This window comes from Ambystoma mexicanum, chromosome 8 (genome assembly GCF_040938575.1).
Source record: "Ambystoma mexicanum isolate Mex_15411 chromosome 8, UKY_AmexF1_1, whole genome shotgun sequence".
Classification (NCBI taxonomy): domain Eukaryota; kingdom Metazoa; phylum Chordata; class Amphibia; order Caudata; family Ambystomatidae; genus Ambystoma; species Ambystoma mexicanum.
The window spans coordinates 1360058782-1360086712 of record NC_090929.1 but is presented as its reverse complement, the minus strand read 5'-3'; the positions used below and the strand labels follow the sequence as shown (position 1 = coordinate 1360086712).

The window sequence follows — 27931 nt, the reverse complement described above, 5'->3', positions numbered from 1 at the left end:
ATCTGACAGGAAGAAGCTCAAAAGGGACATCCTGGTCTCCAACCCAGACATCCCTATCGCTGATACCTATACCAGTGCTTCCTCCAGGCAGACCATTGCCGACATACTCTTTGTCGTATGCTCTCCAGGCCGATGGACCCCCCATATGGTCTCTGTTCTCTCTCCTTTTTCGTCTTCTCCCATTAATGGGTGCACCTGTTGGGAGGCCCTCCTGGCCCCCTTCCACTCCTCTAAGACCATCATTAATGTCTACTTAAATGGCACTGTCTTGGTCCAGGGCCCCCAGGCCAATCTTCCCTCTTTGATAGACGCTTCCCGCACCGTATCAACTGCTCCTCTGCCCCTTGCTGCCTCTGCCACCTCTTCGGCACTCCCTGCTGCTTCTCTAGCCACCCTGTTGCCTCCCTCCTCTGCCACCCCTCTGGCACTCTTGTCTCCCTCTCTGACTACCCTGCCTTCTTTTCTCTTCCTTCCTCCTCTACCCATCCTCTGGCAGCTCCAACACTTCTGCAGGGTGTCTCTCTGGCCTGTAACCCTCCCCAAAAGTCCTTTAAATGTGGCAACCTGCTCCACATCGCTACTTTCAACTCTTGTTCAGCTGTCAGACACTGCTCTGACATATGCTGTCTCCTGTAAGAGCTTGATTGGGATGTACTTGGTCTCACCAAGACTTATTTCACGGCCAACTCTGTCTCGAGTTTCAACACTCTCCTTCCCGATGGCTACAAGATCCTCTCTGAACCCCAGAACCAACTGTCCCAGTGTGTGTGTAGCCTTGATTATCCCAGAGTGGATCCCTGCTTATATCATTCCTGTGCAGCACTATTCCTCCTTTGAATGCCTGGTCTGCAGGCTCTCTATCTCACCTGGCCTCTCGCTCACTGTGGCCACTATCTACAGGTTGCCTGGCCAGGTCGCCCTCTTTCTCTCTGAGTGGGCTCACCTCTCCTCCTCGCTCCTTGCCTCTCAACTTCTCCTCCTCTGCGACTTGAACATCCGCCTGGATACTACCAGCCCTTCTTCGGAACTATTTCACAACCTCTGCGATTCTCTCTCTCTCTCTCTCTCTCTCTCTCTCTCCCTCTCTTTCTCTCTCTCACTCTCTCTCTATTCTTCCCTCTGGCCCGACTCACTCTGCAGGGCACACCCAGGATGTTCTGATTTCCTCAGACCTCACCTTCTCTAACCCTCTCACCACTCCTCTCTCTTGGAGTGCTCCCTTTCTCCTTTCTTCCCACCTCTCTCTCTCTCTCTCTCTCTCTTCCCCGAAGGTCAAGCCGATTCCAGCACTGCCACCTACCTTCTTGATCATCCGACCCATGAAGCGTGTGTCAGTTGAGACTTTTGCCGCGACTTTCTCTCCTCCTCCTGCACCTTTGTCTGACTCACACCCTGATGCGGCCCTCTCTAGCTTTCATCTCTCTATCTCTAACACTCTGGATCTCCTTGCCTCAGTCATGAGGATCCGCTTGAAGCTCAAATGCAAGTGCAACTCTTTCTACGATTCCGACATGCTGCCCTTACGCAAGTGTAGGGCGGCGAAGAGGAAGTGACAGCCATCGGGCGCACACCCTGACAAATCGGCCTGTCGTCTGCTCCAAAGACAGTAGAGACTCTCTAAGAAGAGAGCCTACATCCAAGCCCGCATCTCTGCGGCATCTAACAACTCGGATAAAATCTGCAAGGAGCTGGCCAATACTGCTGCATTCTCTACCTCGCCTGTTCCCTCCCAGACTCTCTGCACGGCCTTGGCCTCTCATTTCACTACCAAAACTCAGGACATCCTGTCCACCCTCTCTTCCTCTACCTCCCCTTCCTCCTCCTCTACCACTCCTGGCACGTCTGAGGCCGTCTCTCCTCCTCCTTTCTGCTCCTTTCCCCTGTTTGCCCCTGACGATGTTTCTAGACCAATCTTTGAAAGTCTCATCAAATCAGGTTCTCCCGTGCTCATCCAGAACAATTAAGGACCACATTGACACCCTTGCTCCAGCCTTGGCCGGTTTCTGCAGTCACTCCTTTTCCACTGGAACTTTCCTCTCCCCCTTAAGCACTCTCTTGTGCATCCCCTTCTAAAGAAGCTCTCGGCCGATCTTTCCTCTCCGACTAACTATCGCCCGATCTCCATCACTCCTTTCCTGGGCAAACTCTTGGAAAAGCTGGCCATCTCCCAGCTTAATCTACAAACTGAATCTGTTGGTTGCCTCCATGACCACTAGTCTTGCTTCACAGATACCTGAAGCACGGAAACTGCTCTCCTGAACACCCGTGAAGACTTGCTCTCTAATTTTGACTGTAATCTCCCTTCTGTCTGCATTCTCCTCAATATATCCTCTGCTTTTGACAGGGTCAACCATGCCATCCTGCTCAATCGTCTCTGCGACAACCGTGGTATTACTGATCAGGGCCTGGCCTGGTTGACCTCCTTTCTCACTGACCGACCATCTCAGGTCCATCTGTGGTCTTTCCTCACTTCTATCCCTCTCTCAACTTGTGTTGTTCCCCAGGAGTGTAACCTCTCTCCCTGGCTCTGCAACCACTATCTGCCACCTCTTGCCCATCGAATCGCTACTTTCTGCTACAATTTTCAATGTCATGCATACTAAACTTGGCTCTCTTTCAGGCTCCCCTCTGCCACCTCTGCTTCTTGTCTCATACCAGACTGTCTGGCCACAATTCAGGAAAGGTGTGCCACCAATGATCTCTGCCTTAATGCCAGTACGACTGAGATTCTCCTCATTGGGACACCCGCTCCCCCCTTTCCTCTCTCTCTCTGGGCCCTCTTCCTGCTCCTTCCTGTGAGGCTAAGAACCTTGGTGTCATCTTTGACTCTACACTTTCATTCTCTCCTCACATCTCTTACGTCTCTAAGAAGTTAAACTATCAGCTGCACCTCCTCAGAGGTATTTATTCCTGTTCTCACTTTCCCCCAGAAGATCACTGTCTCCAGAGCTCTGACCTATCTAAGCTGGATATTGCAACAGCCTCTTTCTAAATCTTCCTGCCTCTACTCTTCAACCTTTGCAACTTATCCAAAACAGGACTACAAGACTTGTCCTTGGCCTCAAGCCCAGGGATCGTATCTCTGCAGCTCTGCAGCTCTGAAATCTCTTCACTGGCTCCCTGTGGCTGCAAGGATCAACTTCAAGACCCTCTGCATCATCCACAAGGCTTTCTGGGGCCTGGGACCGCTCTACCTCCAACTTTCTCTTCCAAAACATCTTCCTTTTTTCGAGCTCTCCGCTCATCCACCTCCAACTCTCTGAGGGTCAGACGCTTCTCTAAGCAGAGAGTTGGGGGCAGATCTATCTCGTCGGCTGGGGCCTCCCTCTGGAACAGCCTCCCTGCCTCTCCCAAACTTGAGCAGAACCACCTCCGGTCCCGTAAGCAACCCAAGACCTTCCTTTTTGCTTCTGTTTTCTCTCTTCCTCTCCCCTGCTGATGCACATGACTGCTCCACGCACTGGTCACCTGGTCACCCTCTGAACTCGGGCCCGGGCTCCTGCATGTCCATTTGCCCTTGCACTGCCTCTGGGCTCCCCAGCACTTAAGGGTCTGTATCTGCAACCCTACAGTCCCTTCTCCCTGCACTTATGAACCACCCGCTGGCTGCACTTGTGAGTTAACTGCACTTCCCCCTTGCCCCCCTGACACTTCTCTCCTTCCCTCTTCCCTGCATGATCTGAATAACACAAGGCCTAGTAAGATCGTTATTTTGTCCACCCTTTGTTTCCCCCTTCTTGTCTTGTCGCACCTAGAAACCCTTGTGTACAAACTCGTTATAAATGTCACATCATATCATATCATTTAAAGGGGGAGGGGATAAAATTAGTATTTTGTGCTGGTCGCCCTAATCTATTTGTGATTTTTACTTAGAACTAACCTTTGGTGTGAGCTTCTGGGATCATACTACTTCTTGACTACTCAGAAAAACTACATTTCCATTAAGGTTAATTTGGGAAATTATATATGTCTGTCTTTATTATCATTTGCATGTAATAAAAATCTCTTTTTCATTAAAATCTTGTTGGTTCAACAGAACAACAGAGGCTGCTCAGCTGGTCGCCCATGGGCCAAAAGAGATACTTTCCTATTCCAGTAGAAAACCTAGAAGTGGAAGTTAGAATAAGATCAGCAGATGATGGCAAACTGTTCCGTGAAGAGTACAATGTAAGTCAATTTGCTAATTTCTGTGATTTTGAGCTAAAAATGTGTTTTTAAAAATTGTTCCACTATTTGAATATACATGTCTAGTATTCTCGTATGACATCACAAGTCTGAAAATAAAAACTTCAAATACCCGCCATCGTTACTTCAACCAAACAAAAAGCATTTATATAATCTGTAAGAAATAGAATGAATGAAGGCTTGTAATGGTAAATTTTGCAGTGGACACCAGCCAAAACGTGCGTTTTTATTTATGTGTTGTATTCTTAAGTGGTTAGACCTAAGCAGTGTATAAAATTAGGAAATGAGAGTAACAATAAAAATACATGGGCAAAAACAATACAAACAGTATGATGTTGCATTCTTAGCAACTGAAATTATCAATAAGTTACGCTTAAGAGAAGGCCAGAAAGAGGCAAGAGTGGAGTCTGAGGGTAGAGAATATGGAAAGTAATTGCCAAATATGGACGCAAGAATGGAAAGTGAGTGAAAACAGGGGTGTGCACAGGGAAGGCAAAGATCGCGTAGCAAGAATAGGCATGAGGACCAGTGGGAAGATGGGAAAGAATGAACAGGCAAGAAAATTGAGATCCGAGGGAGCTGAACCCTTAATTTTGAAGACAATAGAGGTAGTAAAACTGAAGCAGCTAACGGTAAGAAAGCCGACCAAGAGAAGCAAGAGAAGGAGAACAACTCCAGGCAACTCTTTTCGAATAAACAGGTCTGCTCAGTCCCCTATCCTCCTCATTTTTCTCAGACATTGATTCCTTCCTCTACATTCAGCCCCAACTTCACATCCAACGTCCTCCAGCAGTTATGATATGATATGATATGATATGAAATGGCATTTATAACGCGCCTATACACAAGTGTTTCAAGGCGCGACGAGGCAAGGGGGGGAAACAAAGGGAGGACAGACAACCATCCTACTAGGCCAAGTGTTTCATATCGCGCAAGTGCATGGGATGGGGGGAAAGGAAAAGTGCGCGGGGGAAGGGAGAGGGGAAAGTGCAGTAAATGGGAAAAAGTGGAATAAATTAGAAAATAAACAGCCAGCTGGTGGCAAGGGAGTGCAGATAAAAGTGCTGGTAGGGGGACTGTAGGGATACAGAACAACGGTCCCCAGGTACAGGGGTTGCCAGGGAGGCAGTGCAAGTAGGCAGAGTTGTTACTTTACTGTTATTTTGAAGTTTGCTTTTCTGCTACAATATTCCAGTGCTATAACTGTGCCACCACACCCAGAGCAGCAATGGCTGATGTCTTGCAACCTGTTGCAGCCTATTGCAGACTGTTACCAGACTACTCACTGTCTAGCAGCCCTTGGGTGCTAAATCATTTACTGCTATTTAGCAAAATTATTCCACTCAGGACAATCAGGACAAGGAGAACTGTAAACTGCTAATAACCTGCAAAGAGCCACAGTATAAGGTGTGAGGAGTGGAGTGACTAGTAGTAGTGAGGGGTGGGAGGTAGTCGGTCAGTGGTAGCTCTCCACATTCTTTTCATTGTTCACCGTACACTCCCGGTGTTTCAGCTCTCATCATCAAGCTGCTGGCTCATGTAACTCCACCGTCTCTTGCCTCAGTTTCCTTTCTGTTAATTTATTATTGTGATAAACCTTGTAATAAATGTGGCCCCAGTAACCCCAAAATCCAGATAAATCCTTTCATAGAAAAATTCAACACTCAGCAAACTTCAGTCTCAAGGAAGATTGGTAAACATCTTTATTTGCAGTCGGCAAAGCAGCATACATACATCCACAGAACAGGCATCATAACAACTGGTTCCACCATGGCACAATACAACTTTTTTGTCTCAATGTACAGAATTATATACAGTGATGATGGAAAACAATGGTCTGTGTACAAAGAACCTCATATCCAGCAGGAAAGGGTAAACTTATCTCAATTCCATTTTGTTCATTGACAAGGGTAACTTGTTGGAATGTGACAAACGTTTTTTCCAATGCAGGCATCTTAATTGGGCTTAAAGCCTTAATTTGGAACTGTAGCCAAATTAGATATTTTTGTGAGCTGAAGGTGTGCCCTTAGTTTCAATGAAACGGAGGTTCTGAGGCTTCTGAAAAGTTCATAAGGCACATGGCTGACATATTTCGACATTCCGGACTATTTTCTTTAATTGTACTGTTTGCCTTAGGTTCAATTAGTTAAGTATACCTTCATGAAGGGGGTTTGATGTATACCCTGCAATGGTGTATACCTGTGTGCTCACTCTTGTCTGATTATGGATTATAGGCACGGACATTAAAATGATCAATTATTTGAAGTTGAAAGAGTAGCAGTCCTACACCAGACAGTTGGAAGCCTCCTCATGTAGCTGCAGGCATTTTACAAACTCCATGTGGACACTGATCACTGCAGCTTCCCCATGGATGATGCAGAGATATGAATGAGTGGAAGCCCTGAATACAAATCCCTGTCGAATGTGCTCACATAGCAGTCAGAATAAGAAACAGAGCAGTTGAAATTTCTTCCATAAAACTCAAATTTTCATAAATCTTTGACTGCTTAACCGACATGCCACGAAGTGCCCTCTATCAGTCACGTATATAACTACTACTATTCCATTTGAGAAGAATCAATTATATTATTTTTTGCATCAACTATGAGAATTTTGCAATCCAAACATGTGAGTTAGGTCACAATAATAGGATGTATGTGATTTGACCAAATCCATGTTTTTGAAAGAGTGAAATTATAGTTTTTTTTATTGTGGGGGAGAGCCCACCCCCACATATATTTTATTTAAAAAAACGAATTTTCGGTAAAGAAATAAAAAAATAATTTGGTCACTTCTTCCTCAAAAACATTGGATTCGGTCAGCAATAATGTACATCATTTGAGTTTGTAGCACAGACTCTTCTTGATAGCATTCTTAACTGATAATTTTGTCATCGTCCTTTCTTACTCTGGATCAGTCAGAAATGTTGAGACTTGTCAGACATGTGCCTTATGAAACAATATATAGGGCCTCGTTACGAGTCAGGCGTTAAGGGTTTTACGGCGCCGTAAACGGCGCCGACCCTTAACGCCTGATTACAAGGTCCCTTTGCGGGATGGTGATTTTAACGCCTGCTTTTTGCAGGCGTTAAAAACCATGCCGCAAAGGGACCTTTGTGCAAAGTACCTATGGGGCAAAAATGGGAATGGGGAAGGGCCATGGCGGAAGGGGGAATTACCACTCCGCCAACCTCGGAATGGAGTGGTAATTCCCCATTCCGCCATGGCGTAGTCGGAAAGTTACCGGCATGGACCATGGTGCTATTAGCACCATGGTCCATCCGCCAGGGTCGTAATGAGGCCCATAGTCTCAGAATATGCAGTTGTTAACCATGTGGTGGTATATGGTACATTATAAGACTATAGACCCGCCTATTGTGGTTTTGCAAGGAATAATGAATTCCCATTGAAGTTAGACTAGTATAATTTATTTTCCTTGACATCAGTTTTTACTATATACCTACACATCTATATTTGGGAATGTATGTGTGCTTGGAATGAATGAGATCCAAATGTTCAGTGAGTGATCTTTTTAGTGTCTTTTAGTCACTGTGGGAAGTCTCACTTTCTATTTTATTTTTTTAACTAAATAGCATGGTTGGTAGCACAAAGTTCTCAAGGTATTTATAATGGTATGTAATTCGTAATCCTGATTTCTCAGAAAAAACATTTCTTGTTTTGAAAATGTATTTGGAAACTTTGACAATGTTTCTTCATGGCTTGCTTTTGAAGGACTTTTTGGCTTATCGAGCACAGTGATTAGTAGCACGCGTTCTGAAAACTATAGCATTTGTCGAAAAATGAAGGGCACACTCGACGTTGTGAGACCAGGGACTTTATTTTTTTTAAAACTTCTGTTGAAAATGTTTGTCAAGGTAATACCAGATATAAGAACATTAGAGTTCCCTGCAGTGAACTGGGAAGCTTAACCTTGTAGAGAAACAAAATTCTATTTTCCTTGGCCATAGTGACTCAAATAGGGCCTCACAACCTCACATACTCCAACAGCCTATACTTTGGTATGCCTGAACGACTTCTAAAAAAAACTACAACAAATACAAAATGCAGCAGCCAGACTGCTTCTTAAACTACCCCAAAGAGAACACATCACACCTGCGCTAAAAACTCTACATTGGCTACCAATAAAACAACAAATACAATTCAAAACAATGTGCATTGCGCACGGAGATGTACACGAACAAGGAGCTGAGTCCCTGAGAGATAAATTACACCTGCATCAACCAATAAGAATGTTCTGATCAAGCAACGGCATCCGCCTGGAACCAAAACCCTACAATAAAATAAAATTCGGAGGATCTTTTTTCTCTCACCAAGCACCGAAAAGATGGAACGGCCTACCAAAAAACATACGCAACACCCATAGGGACACACACACAACCAAAATAACGATGAACGAAGAGACAATTCCCAACTCACCCCAAGCAATCGACTGGGAAAAGATTCTAAGGAAGACACTACGAAATACCGAACGACTAACTGAGAGATAGCCATGATAGGACAGTAAAGACCTAATACATAGCAAACCAAGACAGAAGTACTAGGACGAATCATCAATAGCACCCTGATCCTAAACAACTCCTAAACTCTTAAAAGACCCTTGTCACGAAAGATATCAAGGGAATAGGGAACACCAATCCCTCAGCTTAGAATCCAGAGGGGGAGGAATAGACATACCCAATCACATTATACAAAGCTCCTTAGGATACAGCTGGGAGTGTGCCACGCCATCACACACAAGCAACAACCAAACAATAGACCTTAAGGAAGACACCCCATGACATACCGAACGACCAAATGAGAGATAGCCATGATAGAAGGACACAAAGACTGAATACATAGGCTGATCAAGACGGAAGTACTAGATTGCCTCATTAATATCACCATGGCCCTGAACCACACCAAGCTCCAAAAGACCAATGTCACAATAGATAGCAAGGGAATAGGGAGCATCCAACCTCAGCACCCACCAGAGTGAGAGAAATTAGACGCACCCAATCTCAGTATACAATGCTCATTAGGCTATAGATGGAACCACACTGCACCATCACACACTACTATAGTCAGACGGCCAATAAGAATCAGCAACAACCCCACCCACAGGAATACAACTCAAATGGAACAAGAAGTATTAGAACTGTATACAGAGCCCAATAACCCAACTTTCGAATCTCAGCATACCCAACCCACCCAAAACTCACACAACCATCTCTCACCCAGCAATCCGCACGCACTTTACCAAACTGCATCAACAACATACAAACAGCACATAAAATGCACCTACAGCACACAAGGTCTCACCCGGTCCGACACTCGCACCAAAGCTCAGCACACGGTGTATACCAAACTGAAGCCCCAACAGCACACCACTTTTCCCATTCTCATATTCCCCCTCCACCCAACTAACCCTATCCGCCCTCCTTCTTGTTTACAGATCCGCCACGATTCCTGGGGATCATTTCCGTTGGTGACGATGTGCCATATAAATACCTTTAGCATAACATCACAAAATACCCGTATCCACGTGTTCGGACTGAACAATATACAGCAAAACCCCTTCCCTGGCATACATTGCTTTTATACTTTCACATAACATGGTCTTCCACGGAAGGGGCGTACCAAACAGCTTTCGATTACCACATTATACAATGTATCGAGGTATCTTCAACCTGTTTACATGGTTCTCATAATACGGTACATAAACATCAACTATATTCTTAGTCCTGGGTGAGTGAACTTTGCAAAATGGAGCAGACGTATTCAGATAATTTGTAGGAAGTCTGCAGATTCTGGTACACCTACAATTCTCAAAGGGTTCAGGCTGTGCCTAAGATTGGTAATTATACTCACTGCTCCCTCTTGCTGAGGGAGGTGGTCTTATACATCTTGCTTGTCTGAGCCAAAATGGAAATAAGAAGCGAGCAGTCTATGAAGCGGGCTGCTTTTCGCTGCATACCCAGTGTACATTTGGTTAAGGCATGCGCTAAATGACATAGGGTTAGGCTGGTTTGAGGCAGTGCAACATAATTCAATATGGCAAACCTGAGTGAAGCTTAGCTTTGTGAGCAAGGCACAGAGGGGATTAAATGTGTAGCAGCATGTGTATATTTTCCACAACAATTCCCTCCTACGAGACCTTCACTCGAGTATCATCCATTTACTGATTCAGGGGTGCACATATCACATAATTGTAAAACTAAGAGTGCAATTGTTCAGTGATTTTCATGAAGCACAACATTTGCGTCACTCTCAGAGGCTTTTCATATTTCCTTCTGATACAGGTACTGTGATGAAGCCAGAGTTATGGTCACTGCTTTAGATGGGGAAGTCCCTTCCCATGAGGCCAGGGAGGTGAGGCCGCTGCCCGATAGTCCCCCTGAGGGTGGTACCCAGCGGGAAGATCTCATGGGGAGGGAGGACCCCATTAAGAGTAGTGACAAATCCGGGAAAACGCAGTACCCCTTTGACCCTCCCACCTTCCCCCATAAACCCTCCAATTCCACAATACCTACTGCGCCCATGTATATCTGCGGTATATCCCATGTAGGAACTACTGGGACGATGGAGAGGCCAAGAGAAATGAAGATCACTGACAAGAAAGAACACACATGCTCTAGTCTTTTGAATGATCCTATTTGTCAGCTGTCATTCAAAAGCGGAGAGGGAACAGAACAATGTCGTCTTTGTTTTCAGTTTGGCCTGGACCAAGAGCTTGGCAGGCGCCGCACAGACAAGCAGAGCAGAGAAGCAGATGGTGTCCTGGAGAGAAGCGCACTCACGAGAGACCCACGAAGCAGAAGGCAGACGGGAGAAGAGGAGAGATACTAGCCAGTGACCATGGGTGCTGTAGTGCAGAGAAACAGAGCAGAACTGCAGAGGAGACACGTGGAAGACAGAGGAAGGCCCCCGGTGAGCCATAGAAGCCGCTGAAGATCCTACAAGACCCACGAACAACCAAAGGGTGACAGCCAAGACCCTGTCGGTATTACGGTGGCTAATCCCAGGGATGGGGAGACCCAGAGGGTGCGGAAGGAAGACACCCCATGACATACCGAACGACCAAATGAGAGATAGCCATGATAGAAGGACACAAAGACTGAATACATAGGCTGATCAAGACGGAAGTACTAGGTTGCCTCATCAATAGCACCATGGCCCTGAACCACACCAAGCTCCAAAAGACCAATGTCACAATAGATAGCAAGGGAATAGGGAGCATCCAACCTCAGCACCCACCAGAGTGAGAGAAATTAGACGCACCCAATCTCAGTATACAATGCTCATTAGGCTATAGATGGAACCACACTGCACCATCACACACTACTATAGTCAGACGGCCAATAAGAATCAGCAACAACCCCACCCACAGAAGGCCCTAAGAAAAATACAGAAGGAGTCTTCCCTGGGACAGAGTAACCAAGAGGAGGGCTTCTGGGACCCATATTGGTGAAGCAAAGCCCGAACAGCAGTAAAGGGGAATGTAAAACTTCCGTGTACAAGTGACACTCAAAGACCTTGGCAGGAGAGTAAACCGAGGCTGTGGGTGGAAGTGAAAGCAAGGAGAGAGAACTGTGAGGAAACATTGAGTATTCTACTTGGCAGGAGAGTGGACCAATTGAAAGCAAGATCTGCACTTATTATTCTTCATTGCAGTACGTGGGCTCCAGGTCTGCTCAGAAAGGGTCTGAGACACTCCCCACATCTTGGGAAAGAGATCCATTGGACTATAATCTTGATATTGTTTATTTTTGGAAACAATACTGTTATCAGAAAGACAACCAATATAGTCAAAGCAATCCAAGCAATCAATGTAGAACACATAAGAATCGATGTAGAACACCACGTAAACCACAATCAGACATGTCATCATCTGACGTTTCCAGTGTAGAAAAGGAAGGAGCAACACCATCACGAGTAATGAGAGTACACTGGCAGTTTCAGTGGCACTACCAACAGGACAAACAGTAACAACAGGTTCAACAATACTCAGGGTTCATTTTATAGGCAATTCTACCCAACAAGAATAAGCAAAAAGAAAAGAATCCAGCCAGGAAGGTGAACTTCCCTCAAAGGAAGACTTGGTGGTAAATGTTTATTTGTATCATCTGTCTGATTTTGACCATAAGACCTTGCAGAAACGTATCTCATGTGTACCCTATCAAAGTAGTTCGTTTCTCACAGAAAACATAGATTTTTTTCCGATTTTTCAGGACGATGAAGCTGAAACTGTTTTTTGATACATTGGATTTATCTGCACCAGAAAAAGAACCTGAGTTTCTATAACTATGTCCAAAAAGCATCCTTATTCCTCCTGTCCAGAATCCTATTCTGGAACCCTTTCAGAAACATGTTTTTAAGTAATTTCAAGAAACTTTAATTCAAAATAAGACAGAGGGGCAACTTCTCACATCCTGAACAGCAAGTGGTAACACAGTTAAGGGAAAATTCAGGCATAACATTGAAGCCGGACGATGAGGGAGGAGCCATAGTGATTATGCATACTGCAAAATATCATCAAGAGATTGAATTACAACTATCTGATGTCGAAACTCATATGGAAGTATACAGTGACCCCACTGACCAAGTATGTAACATCATCAAAACAGTCCTTGAGGACGCAGATATGAATGAGTTTATCACTCATCACACTAAGGCATTCTTAACAAATAGCCATCCAAGGATTTATGTCATCACTGCGACCCCCAGAAGTCCGACGGCTGAAAATGTGGACTTTTTTTTCTTTTCTTTTTTTCAATCCCCTTTACACCACATACATATGTGGGCGGAGAGCCCCCCGATGCTTGTATTATATCCCACAACTCCCCTCCCCATATATATGTGGTGTAATGGAGGTAAAAAAAAAAGTCTGAATTTTCAGCCGTCAGAGTTCTGGAGGCGACATTTTGGTATTCCCATCCAACAATGGCTGTTATGTATATACAACCGAAGGTATATAAAAATGTGGAAAATCCACCAGGTCGCCCAATCATTGCAGCAATAAACAGTCTTCTAGATCCATCAGCTAAATACATAGACAGAATCATCCAACCATTGGTACAAACCACCAGAACCTACCTCAGAGACGCAAATGATTATTTTGTTGAAATCTAATCACTAAACTTTAAGAGTGAGAAAGACATCCTATTTACACTTGATGTAACAATCCTGTACACTAATATCATGCACAGAGCAGGAATCAAGGCTGTAGAATGGTTACTTCTAACAACATCTGAATACAATGCAGATAAGATCTTTCTACTGAGTTTAATTAAAATAGTCCTCGGCAACATCCTCTTTATGTTTGAATACAGATACTTCATACAGATAGCCGGGACATCGATGGGAGCCGCTATGGCTCCCCGCTATGCTAATACCTATATGGCTTGCTTAGGGGAAGAATGCATCTTTATCTGTGCTCATTGGACTGCACACTTGAAATGTTTCTGTCGATTCACGATGACATCTTTGGTATATGGATTGGATCCTCTGAGCAATTTCTTTGTTTCTTGGAATACAGAAATCAGATTAGTCCCAGAATAAGATTTACCTCAAAATACAGCAAGTCTTCTCCGTAATTTCTTGATGTTGAAATGTATGTCAAAGATGGAATTCTGAACAGAACGGTTTATACCAAACCTACTGACAAAAACACCATCGTACTATGTTCACGCTTTCACCCGAAAAACACCATTGAAAGTATTCCGCTCACCCAATTTTCAGAAATCATGCGAACTGAAATTCTTTTTTGAAGAGAGGGTACTCTCAAGAAAATGTTGAATAGGCAGCTTTGAAAGCAGAAGCAATGTCAATACAATTCACTTGAACGTCAAAGGTCAAAGAATATAAATCTAATTTGGTGTACGTAACCATTTATTCACACCAAATTACTCAAATCAAACGATAATAAAACGTCACTGGAAATTATTACAATTCGATCCTATCACCTCTGAATTGTTTCCAATCCTACCGACTTTTGCATATCGCAAAAGTCATTCATCACGGGATGCACTGATCTGAGCTGGCATTAACACAACCAAGAATAGAGAAGTATGTTTCAAAGGTACTACCCCATGTAACAATTGTCAGCACTGTCATAATGTAATCAAAGGTAACTCAATTAACCATCCACATATAGGTCATAAAATTGCTCTCCATCATTACACGACTTGTGATACTTCCAACGTTGTCAATGGCATTAAATGCCCTTGTGGTATTTTCTATGTAGGGATCACAACACCACTGTTGACCAATCATTAAGGCTCTCATTGATCTGTGACAAATATGTCAAGCTAAAGAAATGCCATCTGTTCAGTATTTATTGACCTTAGAACGATCTTTGACACTGCCCCTAGGGCTAGGCTGTGGACCATCCTCTCAAACCTGGGCATACCCCATCCCTTCTTAGAGCAATCATGCTATTATATCATGAAAATGGGCCCAGAATACGCGATGGCACAGGTGGGGCACTATCCAACAAACGGAGTGTTGAAATAGGGGTCCGCCAAGGATGCATTTTGGCACCAATTATGTTTTGGTTCTTTATAAATGGTGTCATTTGTGAATTTTTGTCTCTGTCTACGGACGCCACCACTTTAGCCAATGACAAAATCCCAGTCTTAATGTTTGCCGCCATACTCCTGTCCCTAACACCCAAGGAACTACGTAGCCAGTTGGAGATTTTCTATGCCTTCTGTGAAAAAAGTGCCCCATCATCCATTATGGAGGACCCGAGGAGCCAGCCCAGTGAAACACTGAGTACTCCCTCAGCTGCTTTTTCAAACTGAGGACGTGCTTCTGGGATGGCTGAACTGTGAAAGGGAAACACTGTTTCCCTTTTGATAGGTCAGTTCCCTAGCCTCACATGGTCACTGAGCTATGCAAGTAGGGGGCATTTTGCTTCGCCAGCCTTGCATAGCTCATTGGAAAAGCTGGCTGGGGAACTGCATGTCTGTATGTGCTAGGCGGAGCTCCTGCACCTCCTCGCTAATACGGACAGAGCAGCCTGTAGTGTGGTGTGGTGTTTCAGCACCCATGCGCAGGCCCGCGCACATGTTCAGGCCCCTGCGCTGTGCTGCGATTCCCGCGTTCATGTATGTGTGTATGCTTGTGTTATGAGTGAGTGTATTGTGATGGGTGCTCGTGTGCACAATCCCCATACCTAGCTGCCAAAATCAGCTCTTCTTCTGAGGCGTTGTGGAGCCCAGGGGACAGGGATGGTATTTTTGTACTGGGCATTTGTCATAGATGTCCAGTCAAAAATATCATGCCTGCCTCCTGTTACCCGCAGCGCCAATTGCAAACTGTTTGGCTTTTTACCCTTTTTGTTTTAAAGTATGCTCTAAAATGCAACATTTGAACCCATTATTTATAAAAAATGTATTCCAGGGGGGGTAAACCCCCAAACTCCCTTTGATTGGTTCAGGCTCCCTTGCTGCGCTCGTTCGCTATGGTATATCAGGGGAAATATTTATGCCCCTCCACTTAAAAAATTCACTAGCCGCCACTGGCCCTGGGACTGTGGTTGGAGCATGATGGGCTGGAGCCATGGGTTAGTGGTGGGAGCAGAGTGGGGTTAGCCCAGTATCTGTGGTGGGATGGGGAAAGCTCAGGTACTTGGTAAGAGTGGGATGAAGGAGCCCAGAGACTGATGGGAGAAGGTGGGGAGCCCACGGACTATACTGGGAGTGAGGTGCATTGACGGCTCGCAATAGTTCATAGCCCTTTGGACTCACTGTCCATGTGGCATTTTTGTGAGGGCCCAGCCTGCCCACATTTTGCTAAGGGGGGCCCAGTCTTAAAAGGTTTGAAGACCACTGCCCTAGGGCAAGGCAGGCTGCTGTTTTTGGTGCTGAGCTATGGGGTTGGACACATCGTGCTCAATTGTCTGTGGGTGAAATGGTTTTCTTAAACATTTTCTGGGACTCCCAACAAGTGCCCCAACTCTCCATATCCTTCTGGAATTAGATCTCCAACCCATTAGACAAATATGTAGAGCAAAGCCGCTATTCTATTGGATCAGGTTGTGGAAAAACAAGAACCTTCTAAAATACCAGGAAGCCTTAAAAGATGTAATTGAACAGGAGGGGGACTTTCACTCCTTAGGGTGCAACATGTAAAGTCTGAGTTGACAATTCTGAATTTAGAGGAGCTCTGGACAAACCCTATGATCATTAAAGCATCTTCAAAAGACAAAATCCTGCATGCAATTAAGGGGGCGAGAACAACAGCAGTAGTAGAGAGAATGGCTATGTCTCAACAGTTTAGCAACTACTGGGCCACTATGAACCCCAAGGTAATGCCCTCTCTCTTCCTTAATGTTCACTTTTGATTTCTACCTCTAGCATCGATCAATGCTCAATTGAATGCAAGTGTGAGCCCTGATTGTCCTTTTTACCCAGTGGTGAGGGAAGATCGTATACACTTCCTGTTCCTCTGCCCGATGTACAGGAATATAAGAAATATGTTATTAAGGCATCTGTTTATCCAATCACATGTTTCAACAGTCAATGGGGCCTTGCTCTTTGCCTGAGTAACAAGGTTTCTCTGGCAACGCTACAGGTTAGTTTTTGATTTGAGCGCCATGGCTGCCTCCAAACTCGGAATGAGGCCCTAGGTTTTGACTCAGAATTCTGTCAGAAATCTTGTTTGCAAGATTTGCTCTACATGGAGGCAAAGGCACACTTCATTCCACCGGTCAGTACTATTGGGGTACATTCTCTTCCATTTGATATCTCTGCCTTTGAAACTGTATTTGCAGAAAATAACCCCCTGGAGCTACCCCCACACAGGCCAGAGGACAGCTCTATAGATCTTCTACCTAATGCCCTGGTTCCTTTTGGTTGGATGTTCTCTTTGTCCCAAGTAGAAAAGAAGGCTCTCCGCTCTTATTTGGATGAAAACTTACAGAATGGACTTAACCGTCCCTCTAAATCCCCGGCCCGGGAACCACTGTTTTTTATCCCAAAAAGGGGTTCCCTTGATCTCCGACCCTGCATTGATTATCGAGGGTTAAACAAAGTCACCATTCGTGATTGTTATCCCAGGCCCCTTATCACAGACATCTTGGAGGCGGTGCTGGGAGCCATAATCTTCACTAAACTGGATCTTCGCAGCGCTTACCATTTGTTAAGGATCCGTTCAGGTGATGAATGGAAGACCACATTTAGAACTCCTTTTGGCTTGTACGAATATCAGGTGATGCCATTTGGGCTAGTCAACGCCCCAGCTGTGTTTCAACGGTTTATGGACCGTGTGTTCTCAGATCTCATGTTTGTGTCAGTGATTGTGTATCTGGATGATATCCTGATATTCTCTAAAGACCAACAACAACATAAATCACATCTTACAGAAGGCCTAAATCACCTAATGAAACACAGGCTCCTTGCCAAAAGAGAGAAATGTCTGTTTGGGGTCAGCTCAGTACCCTATTTAGGGTATGTTCTATCACCACAGGGCATGCAAATGGATAAAAGCAAGGTAGAGACGATTCTGAGCTGGCGCTCCCCCACATCCATCAAGGAGGTACAGAAGTTCCTGGGTGTGGCTAATTTCTATAGACGCTTTATCCCCTCGTTTTCAGAGGTAGTATTGCCAATCACCTGCCTTTTGAAGAAGACCTCTGCTCCTTTTGTCTGGGATAGCAGGGCTGAAGAGAGTTTATCCATCTCAAGGAACTGTTTTGCAGTGCTCCCATTTTGCGCCATCCAGACCAAAATAAGCCTTTCATACTCGAGGCTGATGCCTCGGCGGCAGCTGTGGGAGCAGTGTTATTGCAAGAACAAGATCATGAGGAACACCCCATCTGTCACGGACACTCACCCTAAGTCAACAGAATTATTTGGTAATTGAGCGGGAACTCCTTGCCATGAAGCTGGCGTGTAAGAATGGAGACCCTTATTACAAGGAAGCAGTTACCCATTTACCATGAGAACAGATCATAAGAATCTGCAAGTACTTCAAACCATGGATTGTGTAAATTCACGCCAAGCTCGGTGGGCTCACTTTTTTGCTCAGTACAATTTTCGGATCACTTTTATTCCTGGCAGTCAGAACACGCTGGCGGATGCCCTATCTCGCAAAGGAGTGTCAACGGGTTCCCTTCTCCAACCTCAAGAAAGATTTTTCCCCAGAAATCGGGTGTTTGTCCAAGTAACGAGCTTCCTTCAACAAGTTAAGGAGGCCACAGTTTCGACAGGGCAAGGAGAAGAAAGGGAGAGACTCGCAGAGAAGGGCGTACTATTATTTTATGAACAACAGTTGTACATTCCCACTGATTCTCTCCGTCGTCAAGTATTGACCTGGTGTCAAGATCATAAGACTGGTGGACATCGGGGTCAATCAGGCACTTTGGACCTGATCCGAAGATCTTTCTACTGGCCCAGACTTTGATATGATGTTAGGAAGTAAGTGCAGTCCTGTAAGGCATGCAACAGCAGTGAATCACGCACCACCAAGCCCTTAGGCTTGCTGGAACAAGGTTCACTACCACTATGTCCTTGGAGCCATTGCTCCACGGACTTCATTGTGGACCTTCTGGAATCTCAAGCCTGTACATGTGTCATGGTGACTATAGTTACCCTGTCCAAGTTGACACATTTTTCCGACAGCTGCGGAAATGGCTAAGTTTTCATAAAATATATATTCTGATTAAATGGCCTCCCTGATAAGATCACCTCCTATAGAGGTAGCCACTACATCTCAAAATTCTGGTCAGCCATGTGTCATAGCTTGGGCATTAAACGAGCTTTATCTTCTGGAATTCACACCCAAACTAATGGGCAGACTGAACGACTAAATGGCACACTCGGACAGTATTTAGGCAGCTATATCAATCAAGAACAGGACAATTAGGTATCTCTTCTTCCGACAGCAGAATTCGCTTATAACAATTCCTGACATTCTGCATCCAGTCTCACGCCATTCTTTTGTACATACGGGTTTGAACCTCGTTCCATTCTGCCCACCGTCTCAGCTACCTCACATCTTCAGCAGTGGAAAATATATTGGCCAAGATTCAGGAGGCCCACAAGACGGCCAAACAATGCCTTTTGGAGAGTCAAAGGGTTTACAAGGCTAATGCCGATCGCCGCCGTTTGGACATACTAGAGTGGAAGGTGGGCACCAGGGTATGGCTCTCCACGAAGTTTCTACCTCGTTGGACAAATCCATCCAAACTATCCCCTTGCTATATTGGTCTCTATCCCATTGTGGCAAAGATTAACCCAGTGGCATTTCGTCTTAAATTGCCTCCTAGCCTGCAACTGGGGTGAACCCCAGTTTTTCATTCCTCTTTACTTCGGGAAGCCGTACAGGGCTCTACTCCCAGACCTATTGCACTACGGCCCCCACCTGAGTTGGAAGAGGAATATGAGGTGCCCCAAATATGTGACTCCTGCTATAAGGTGGGCCGTCTTCAATACCATGTACATTGGAAGGGGTATTCCAGAGCCGAAGATTCATGGGAACCATCCTTACACATTAAGGTCCCTATTCTGCTTAGGAAGTTCCATAGGGCTCACCCCGGCAAACCGGGGGGGTTCTTGGGATAGGGGGGGCAAACTGTCATACGCCGCCTACCATGGACCCCGTCGTCCCAAATACGGTGATCGCGCCGCCCTTAGGGACTCCACCATGGTTTTTCGCATTGCGTGAGTGGCGGTCTAGTCTTGCGGCTGCAGTGACCAGGGAGGCTTATTAGCCACACCTTCCTGGACACCGTGCTTTGCAACCTGTTCGGTCAGCCTTGCGGCTGTTGCTTCTGCTTTCCCCTGTTGCCACAATGCTGTGTTTTCTCTTTCCTTTCCTTTCTTTACCCCCTTCCGCGGGGAACCCTCTTTCCTCTTGTTACTTCTGAGCGGTGCGCCTCCGTGTGCGCCGCTTACCTGTTTCTTGCTCCGCTCCGGCGGTTTCTCCTGTCTTGCTCCGCTCCGGCAATTTCTCCTGTCTCCGCTCCGCTTCCATCCCGGGGTTATGGTTCCTCCCTTCAGACCCATGCTACTATATTTCTTGCCATTCATTATTTTTCCCTTTCTCTCGCTTCAGGCTTACCTTTGTTTATTTTCAATCTTGATGCGTACCTACGCTGTGCTTTACTCCAATCACTTGTAACGGTACTTGGTTATATACTTAGGGTTATCACTTACCTTCGTCTCCGTGAAGCCTGCAGAGCCTATTTTCCACTCTACATCTAAACGGCTGGATTCCTGAATCTGCTCTTCGGCTGTTGTTTTTTTTTTGTGCCTGTTAGGCTTTTTTCCCATATTGTCCCTCTCGGGAGAGGGGTCACAGGTTGTGCTGTTTAATAGCATTTCACTGTGGCTTCTGTCCAGGAGAGAGACGTTTTCTCCGAAAAAAAAGAAAGAAAGAAGAAGAAGGACTACAAAGCCCGAAGACCCTTGGCATCTTCAACTCCAGATTCCAGTCTGTCATGTGAGGAGGAGGAGGGAAGTCAGAGACTTTGGGAAGTTCAGCCTCAAAGGGGTTGACACTGGGACAATATAGGTGACGCCTATCTAGGACCCTAGTTGTATAGTGCCTTTCAACCGGTCTGGGCACTCGCCTGGTCTTTCATGCCCTTCTCCTATCCCTGATGTTCTTCACCCTGTCTACCTTCCTCTGTACTCTCCTCCCTCCCCTTCCTCCCTCTTATCTCTCTCTTTCCCTCTCTCTTCATCTGTCTGTCCAATGGTGCCTTTTTCTCCTTCTTCTCTATAACTCTCCCCTCCGACACCGCTACTACTCTCAGCTTTCCACATATCTACTACTCTCCCTTCCTCACCCCCACTACTCTGCCCACACTCTAGTGCTCTCACCTCTCCATGCCACTAATACTCCCTCCACTCTACTACCACTGCCACCTCCATGCTCCTGCCCCACCTTCTTCCTCCTTCTGGTTTCTTGGTCTACCTCCACCTCCTCTGACCTCACCTGAATAACCTGAGTCTTCCTGTTACCTGTGACCCCTTTTATCCTCCCCCTCCTTCTTCTATTGGTTCTGCCCTTCTGGTTCCATGGGCCATTTAATCCCTGTCTTCCCCTTCCGGGAGGTGTTACAATCATAAGAATACTTATAAGGGGGTCTAAGCCCCATCTCTTTTTCTTGTCCAGGCCAGCCGAAGTCTATCTGTGGCAGCCCGCTATAGAAAATTATACAGTTTGTTTGTGGTTCTCCAAAGTCAGTAGGATTGCTGTCATGGCCAGGGAGCTGCTCCACAGCTCTATTACGGGTGAGCATTGTTCCATGGAGCTGATTGTTGTCTTGTTCGATGAGCCATTCCACGACTCGATTACAACCGAGTGTTGTATGGAGTGAATTAAATTGTGCAGTCGGTTTCTGAAGTCTCTCGTGAACTGTTTTCTCTTCTGTCCTCCGCTGGGCTTCCTGGTATTCATCGTCATCTAAAACGGAGAAAAAATGCCCAGCATCTTGCAACAGAGGTATGGGGTGATTAACAGTGGTACTATTGCCAATCACACGGGCACACAAAGAAGTGACATGGATGGGGGAATCCCAACTGCCACCTTCCCCTCTGGAGTAGAACCGTATCTGGCTTCGACCCTGGTAATCCTACCACCTCAGCTTGAGAGGGGCCCCCATCCCCTCTTGACAGGGTCAGATTACTGACCCCGTCACACAACTATACGTATCAAAACTGGCATCGAAGTCAAGACTAACTTTAATGTAAATTTTGATATGCATAAAAGACATATATAAAATGTAAATTGCGTAAATGCATCAAATGAATACTGTATAGCTTATACACCATATGCTCACACTATGAAACTCTCATACTGCATACACTTATACTCCATACTCCAAACAAAAACAACTGAAATTAGATATTTAAAAACATTTTTCATCTAGAGTTAAAAAGATCAAGTCTGCAAAGAGTGAGAATAACATGCTTAAGGGACAAAAACTCAATTCCAAGATGGCGGCTGAGGCTAGACATGCATGAGTCCTGCTCCGTCTCCCAGCTCTGGGCCGTGACACTAAAGCACAACAATAAAGCAGATTCACTGCTCCGCATCAGAACTGGAACCCATTGGGGGTGGCAATGGATACCCAGACTGATAAGTCACAGCTAAGCGCCGACAGGGACCGTAGAAGAGTGCACGCCACAAGGGCAACCGGTGCAAGAACCTCCGCGGGAGGAACCAACCATCTCGGCCGCCCGCTGCTTGAACACAGTATCCGGGGCCAGGGACCTGTACTTCCAATCACCAGATCCTGAGAACACATCAAGCGGAAGACTCGGGACCCGGCTGAAGGGGTAAAGGCACTTATGTGAGAGCCCAGAGCGCACAACGAAACACCGCCCAGACTGGCGTCCGCAATAAAGATCCAGTGGGGAAACATTTAGAGGGCCTGGATCGGTGAGCCGCATCAAGCACCCAGGAGGTCCAGAGGTGCAGCTTGGATGATTTTGGTGCATGGGAACACATCCATCAGCGAGGAGTGGGGATGTTGCTGACCCGGATCAGTGAGGGAGGGCAGGGCACAAACAACCCAGTGAGCCCAAGAATCCAACCAGGTGAACAATCCCCCAACCCAACGAAGACTCCTGGAAGCAGGGAATCCGAATGAAACATCAAAGCTGGAATAAAGCACAAGCCCCCACTGCGGTCGGGGGTGTGAGACAGAGAGGGGGGACCAAAGCATGACTACAGCCCTGTCAGCCCAGCAGCAGGATCGAACCCTAGGGAGGTAACCTTAAGGGAGGGGACACGGGGGACAAAGTCAATGCCCCCCGACACGTGGGCCACCTCTGTCAGAGCCCAAAGCCGCTCACAGCCCCAAAAACAAGGCAAATCAGTGTAAAAGGGGGGTACCAGGCCGAAGTACACCCTGGAGGTAAAAACGGTCAATGCAGCTCAGAGAACTGACAGAAAAAAGAAAAGGAGGACGGCTAATATCAGCAAGGCACCCGATGAAACTCCTTCCAAACAGGGCAGGGAACACAAGGATGAAAAAGGACAAAGCACCCACGCCTCCCTGCCGAGGTTCAGGCGGAGACAGAGGACTCAAACACGGCCACACGGTAAGGAGGCCCCCACATAGCATACAGCCCCCTCCCATCTATAGACATCCAGACCGTGCGCCGTGAGGCAACCCACCAGCCCATCCGGAGGGGGGAGATGCCCCAGATCCTGAGCACATACAGGGGCGCAGGGCATTCCCCGCCTCAAGAGGGGAGCCTCCACTCGGAGGGCCAAGTCAGGAAAAGGAACTCCATAGAGACCACCCCACTGCCGCAGCATACACAGCGTTCTCAACCAAATCGAGGTGGCTAAAAACCCACATAGCAGACCTGTGGGACAAAAGAACAATAAGGAATGTCTGGGAGCCCCGCCCCCTGCGAAACACTAGTGAGGCACTACACCGGGAAGAAGGCGATTAGCAGGAATCCACTGCGTCATAGGGCACACAACAGGGCCTTGTGAGGGGAACTCGGACAATAGAGTCGACAAAAGAAGGGGCGATCCGCCTCCCACAGCACGGACTGGAATAGGCCAAGCAAGCGCGAGCCGACAAAGATACAGAGTGCCTCAAGAAAAACAGCTACACAGGAGGCCAAACGTAGAGCGCCCCACATGTCAAAATCCAGAGGAAGACAAACTCAAACAGTGACGCAGTCCACACATTCAAAACAAGAGCAGAACCTGGTACAACTCTGGGGATCAGACCCACCGACAGGTAATAAGGCCAAACTGCAAAATGAAAAAGAAGCAGGAATGGGCCCAGGCATAGATCAGGCGCAGATGGCCTCAAAGGAAGACATGAAGTCCTGGTTTGGCAAATTCCAGGAACAGTTCATGGCCTCCATGCACTCCCAATTTGAAACAATGAAGAAGAGATGAAACGGGCAGTACAAGAGCTGAAGACGGAAGTTGGGAACCTAGGGGAAAGAACGGACACCCTGGAGAAAAACATCCAGAACCTGGACAAGGAGACACAACAATATGCAGAGACACAGGAACACTTGGTCCGCCTGACTCACAACCTAGAGCTCCAATGTGAGGACCTAGAAAACAGCTCTCGGAGATCAAATATAAGGATTAAAAACATGGTGGAATCCGTTGAAGAAAAATATCTCAGAACCGCAGTACAACAAGTCTTCAAGGACATCCTCGTAGAAGAAGATGACACAGATGTCCCGATAGACAGAATACATTGGGTAGGTCCAAGACGATCGGGAGAGCCGGGCACCCGCCTCCGGGATGTCCTGGTAGTATTAACATCATACTCCCAAAAGGAGCAGATCCTACGCAAAGCCAGAATGATGGACCATATCCGGATGAACGGGGTGGACATACACCTATACCAAGATCTGGCCCATTTGACGCTCCAGAAACTCAGAGAGATGGCCCTGGTAATTAAAGAACTAGTGTCGAAACATATCAGGTACAAATGGATGTTTCCTTTCGGATTGCTATTTTCATGGGAGGGAAAACAGCAGAGATTTACCACATGCGAGGAAGGGTTGCATATACTGAACCTACAAGACCCGGAAGGGGACCAGGAGAACAGCAGAGGGAGACCACCAAACGGAAAGCCCGCTGGGAATGGAAAACCATTGAAAGGTGAACCCGTCGCCCCGTAAAGAAGTAATAGGGAAACGCGAATCAACCCATCATCCAAAACCCTCTAGGGTCAGAGGCATAGATCGAATTGAGGACACATACAGAGCAAGAATCCGACACTCAGGTGATGGCGGGGGCGGGGGGACAATCTGGGGATCATCAGAGGAATCCACATGGGGTTTAGGACTCCCCACAAAGTTATCTCTGAGTGCATAGAGGGCATGGTGCAGAGACTCCACGCCCGAGCGATCATAAGTCCCAGAGCCCTCCTCCGGGCAGTTATGGGGGAGTGGGGAATACAAATTGGGGGTTGCCAAGAATACAGGAGGGGGGAAGACGGGGAGGGAGGGGACACAGAACCAGAAGGAAGCATATCCAGCTCACTAGGGCCTAAGGGAAGCAAATTGAGAGCATCCTATCCAGGAAACAATGGGGTTAAAAATACTAACCTACAATGTCTGAGGGCTGAACTCCCCGGTTAAAAGAAAGAAGGTGGAGCAGTTTTTACAAACAGGGAAATTTGATATCATAATGCTCCAGGAAACCCACATAAAAAAGCAAGACAGCGGGAGTCTCCGTCTGGAGGGATACAACCAAATCTTCCAGGCAAACGAGCAGGAGAAGAAGGTGGGAGTCCTGATTGCATTTCACAACCCCTAAATCCGCAAATTCACAATATCCAAGCAGACAAACAGGGGAGATTTCTATTCATAAACACGCATATGGACGGGTATCCCCCTGACACTAGCAACGATTTACGCTCTGAACACGGGCCAAGACAAGTTAATCAAAGACTGCCTGGATAAGCTAGAAACATTTGCAAAGGCGGTGGTGGTGCTGGGAGTGGACCTCAACATGGCGTTGGACCCCAATATAGACAGATCAAGCTTCAGACAGCCTGGGCAGGGAACTCCATCGAAGGCTCTAAGACTGAAAATGGGGAATCTAGCATTAGAAGATTCCTGGTGGGGGTCAAGGGGAAGACCCAGGGGTTTATGCACATTTCGCACGTCCACAACTCCAGGTCCAGAATTGACTATCTTTGGGTCTCCTCCGGACTCCTAGGGAAGATCCAACATGCAGAGACAGGCGCAATATCATTATTCGATCATGCCCCCTATGGGTGGACCTACTCTTTGCCCACCGCCAGGCAGGGCTACGGAGATGGAAACTCCCATCAGAAATAATGCAGGACCCAGTCATGGGGGAAACGATTAGGGAACACATAATAGAATACTTTGCAAACAACAATTTCCCAGAGACTTCCAGGGCTACCTTCTGGGAGGCCTTTAAGACACTGACCAGAGGGCACTTCATCGCACTCAAATCACAGAGAGACAAACAGATTCACAATGGGAAGCAGAGCTGGAGAGTAAGCTGGAAGCAATACAGGCAGAGATAGCCCAGAGCCAGTCGTCGAAACTAAAGAAAGCCTTAAGGCATATTCAGGGGCAGCTGAAAACCATCCTCACCAAACGCACGGAGAGGAGCCTAATCCATCTGAAACACTGGTATTATATGAAAGCGAACAAGGCAGACAGACTCCTGGCCAGGCAGCTAAAAGAGAAACAACAGAAACAGGCAGTCAAAGCATTGAAGGATGAGCAAGGGCAAACAAAGACGCAGACAACTGAAATCGGCAATATCTTTAAAGAATTCTACCAGCGCCTATATGCCTCAGACTGTCCCAACGAGGGGGAACAGGACATGTATCTAAATGGGATCACCCTCCCAACAATCACGGAAGACGAAAAACAACAGATGGACAGCCTAATCACAGAAGAGGAGGTAATCAGAGCAATCCAGGATCTCCCCAACAACAAAGCCCCAGGCCCGGACAGATATACTGCAAAATTCTACAAAACATATCAAGAAAGCCTAGCCCCAATCTTGACAGAACTTTTCAACACTTTTAAAGAAAAAGGCACTATAACACAGATCATGACGAGGGAAAGATATTAGTATTCCAAAAACAGGGGAAAGACCCAGAGCTTCCCAGCTTGTACCGTTCAATTGCGCTAATAAATCTTGACGCAAAACTGTTCACCAAAATACTAGCTAACAGACTCTCAAGGGTGCGCCGGAAACTGATCCATCAGGATCAGTCGGGGTTTGTCCCCAACAGGCAGACCCACGATAACATCAGAAGGATAACACACTTGATCGAAAAAGTAGGGATTACACATACACCGGTAATATTATTGGCGCTCGACGTGGGAAAAGAGTTTGACTGCGTGGAGTGGTCACTATTATTCTGCATCCTGGGGAAGATGGCATGGGGTGTTGAACTCCAACAAATCTATCTTTGGCGTAGCCCCACATGGGCGATCCATTTGTGAAACTCCAACAAATCTATCTTTGGCCTAGCCCCACATCGACGACCATTGGTGGAAATGAAACTCTACCTCAGGGGGCGGGTGGACCAATCTGGCCCCCCCGTTAGTGCATGCAAAATATATCCCAACTATTCTATCTCTCAGGTTCTCAGGGCATTTTGCACTGGTGCTGCGTTACTGCAAATTGCTATACCACACACACACATACCAAACACAAAGTATAGACACAAGATGAAATAACATAAGACACAAAGAAAACGCATGAATCGATTCAACAATAAAAACACTTTTATTCAGGCACATCGGTGTGCATGATAAAAAGTACTAGCAAAACAAATTTGCAACCCTTTCTACATGGGTTGTAACTATAATGCAATGCAATCTACAATTGCCAGCTCTTCTGGCTTCTTATGCATAGCAACCAAATACCATTCTACATGCATTGTAGCCTAATAACAACAAATGCAGCCTAGTAACAATTCACAACCGTCAGCATTTCACTCATCACCACACATCGCACATCAGCTCTCTCTCTCATAAAACAATATGCCTACATGACAAACAGATTCACAATGGGAAGCGGAGCTGGAGAGCAAGCTGGGAGCGATACAGGCAGAGATGGCCCAGAGCCAGTTATAGATACTAATGAAAGCCTTAAGGCACATTCAGCAGCAGCTGGAAACCATCCTCACCAAACGCACGGAGAGGAACCTAATCCATCTGAAACACTGGTATTATATGAAAGCGAACAAGGCAGACAGACTCCTGGCCAGGCAGCTAAAAGGGAAACAACAGAAACAGGCAGTCAAA

At 46.4% G+C, this 27931-nt stretch overlaps 1 protein-coding gene across 4 annotated transcripts in view; it reads left to right on the top strand.

Moving 5' to 3' along the window:
* Nucleotides 1-27931, top strand: part of PTPRE (protein tyrosine phosphatase receptor type E) — a 2259327-nt gene that overhangs the window by 1299987 nt on the left and 931409 nt on the right. For all 4 annotated transcript variants that reach the window (XM_069611476.1, XM_069611477.1, XM_069611479.1 and 1 more), the window contains one exon: nt 4037-4167. In XM_069611476.1, the coding sequence (XP_069467577.1) occupies nt 4037-4167 (131 nt within the window). The remainder of the gene's footprint in view (nt 1-4036; nt 4168-27931) is intronic.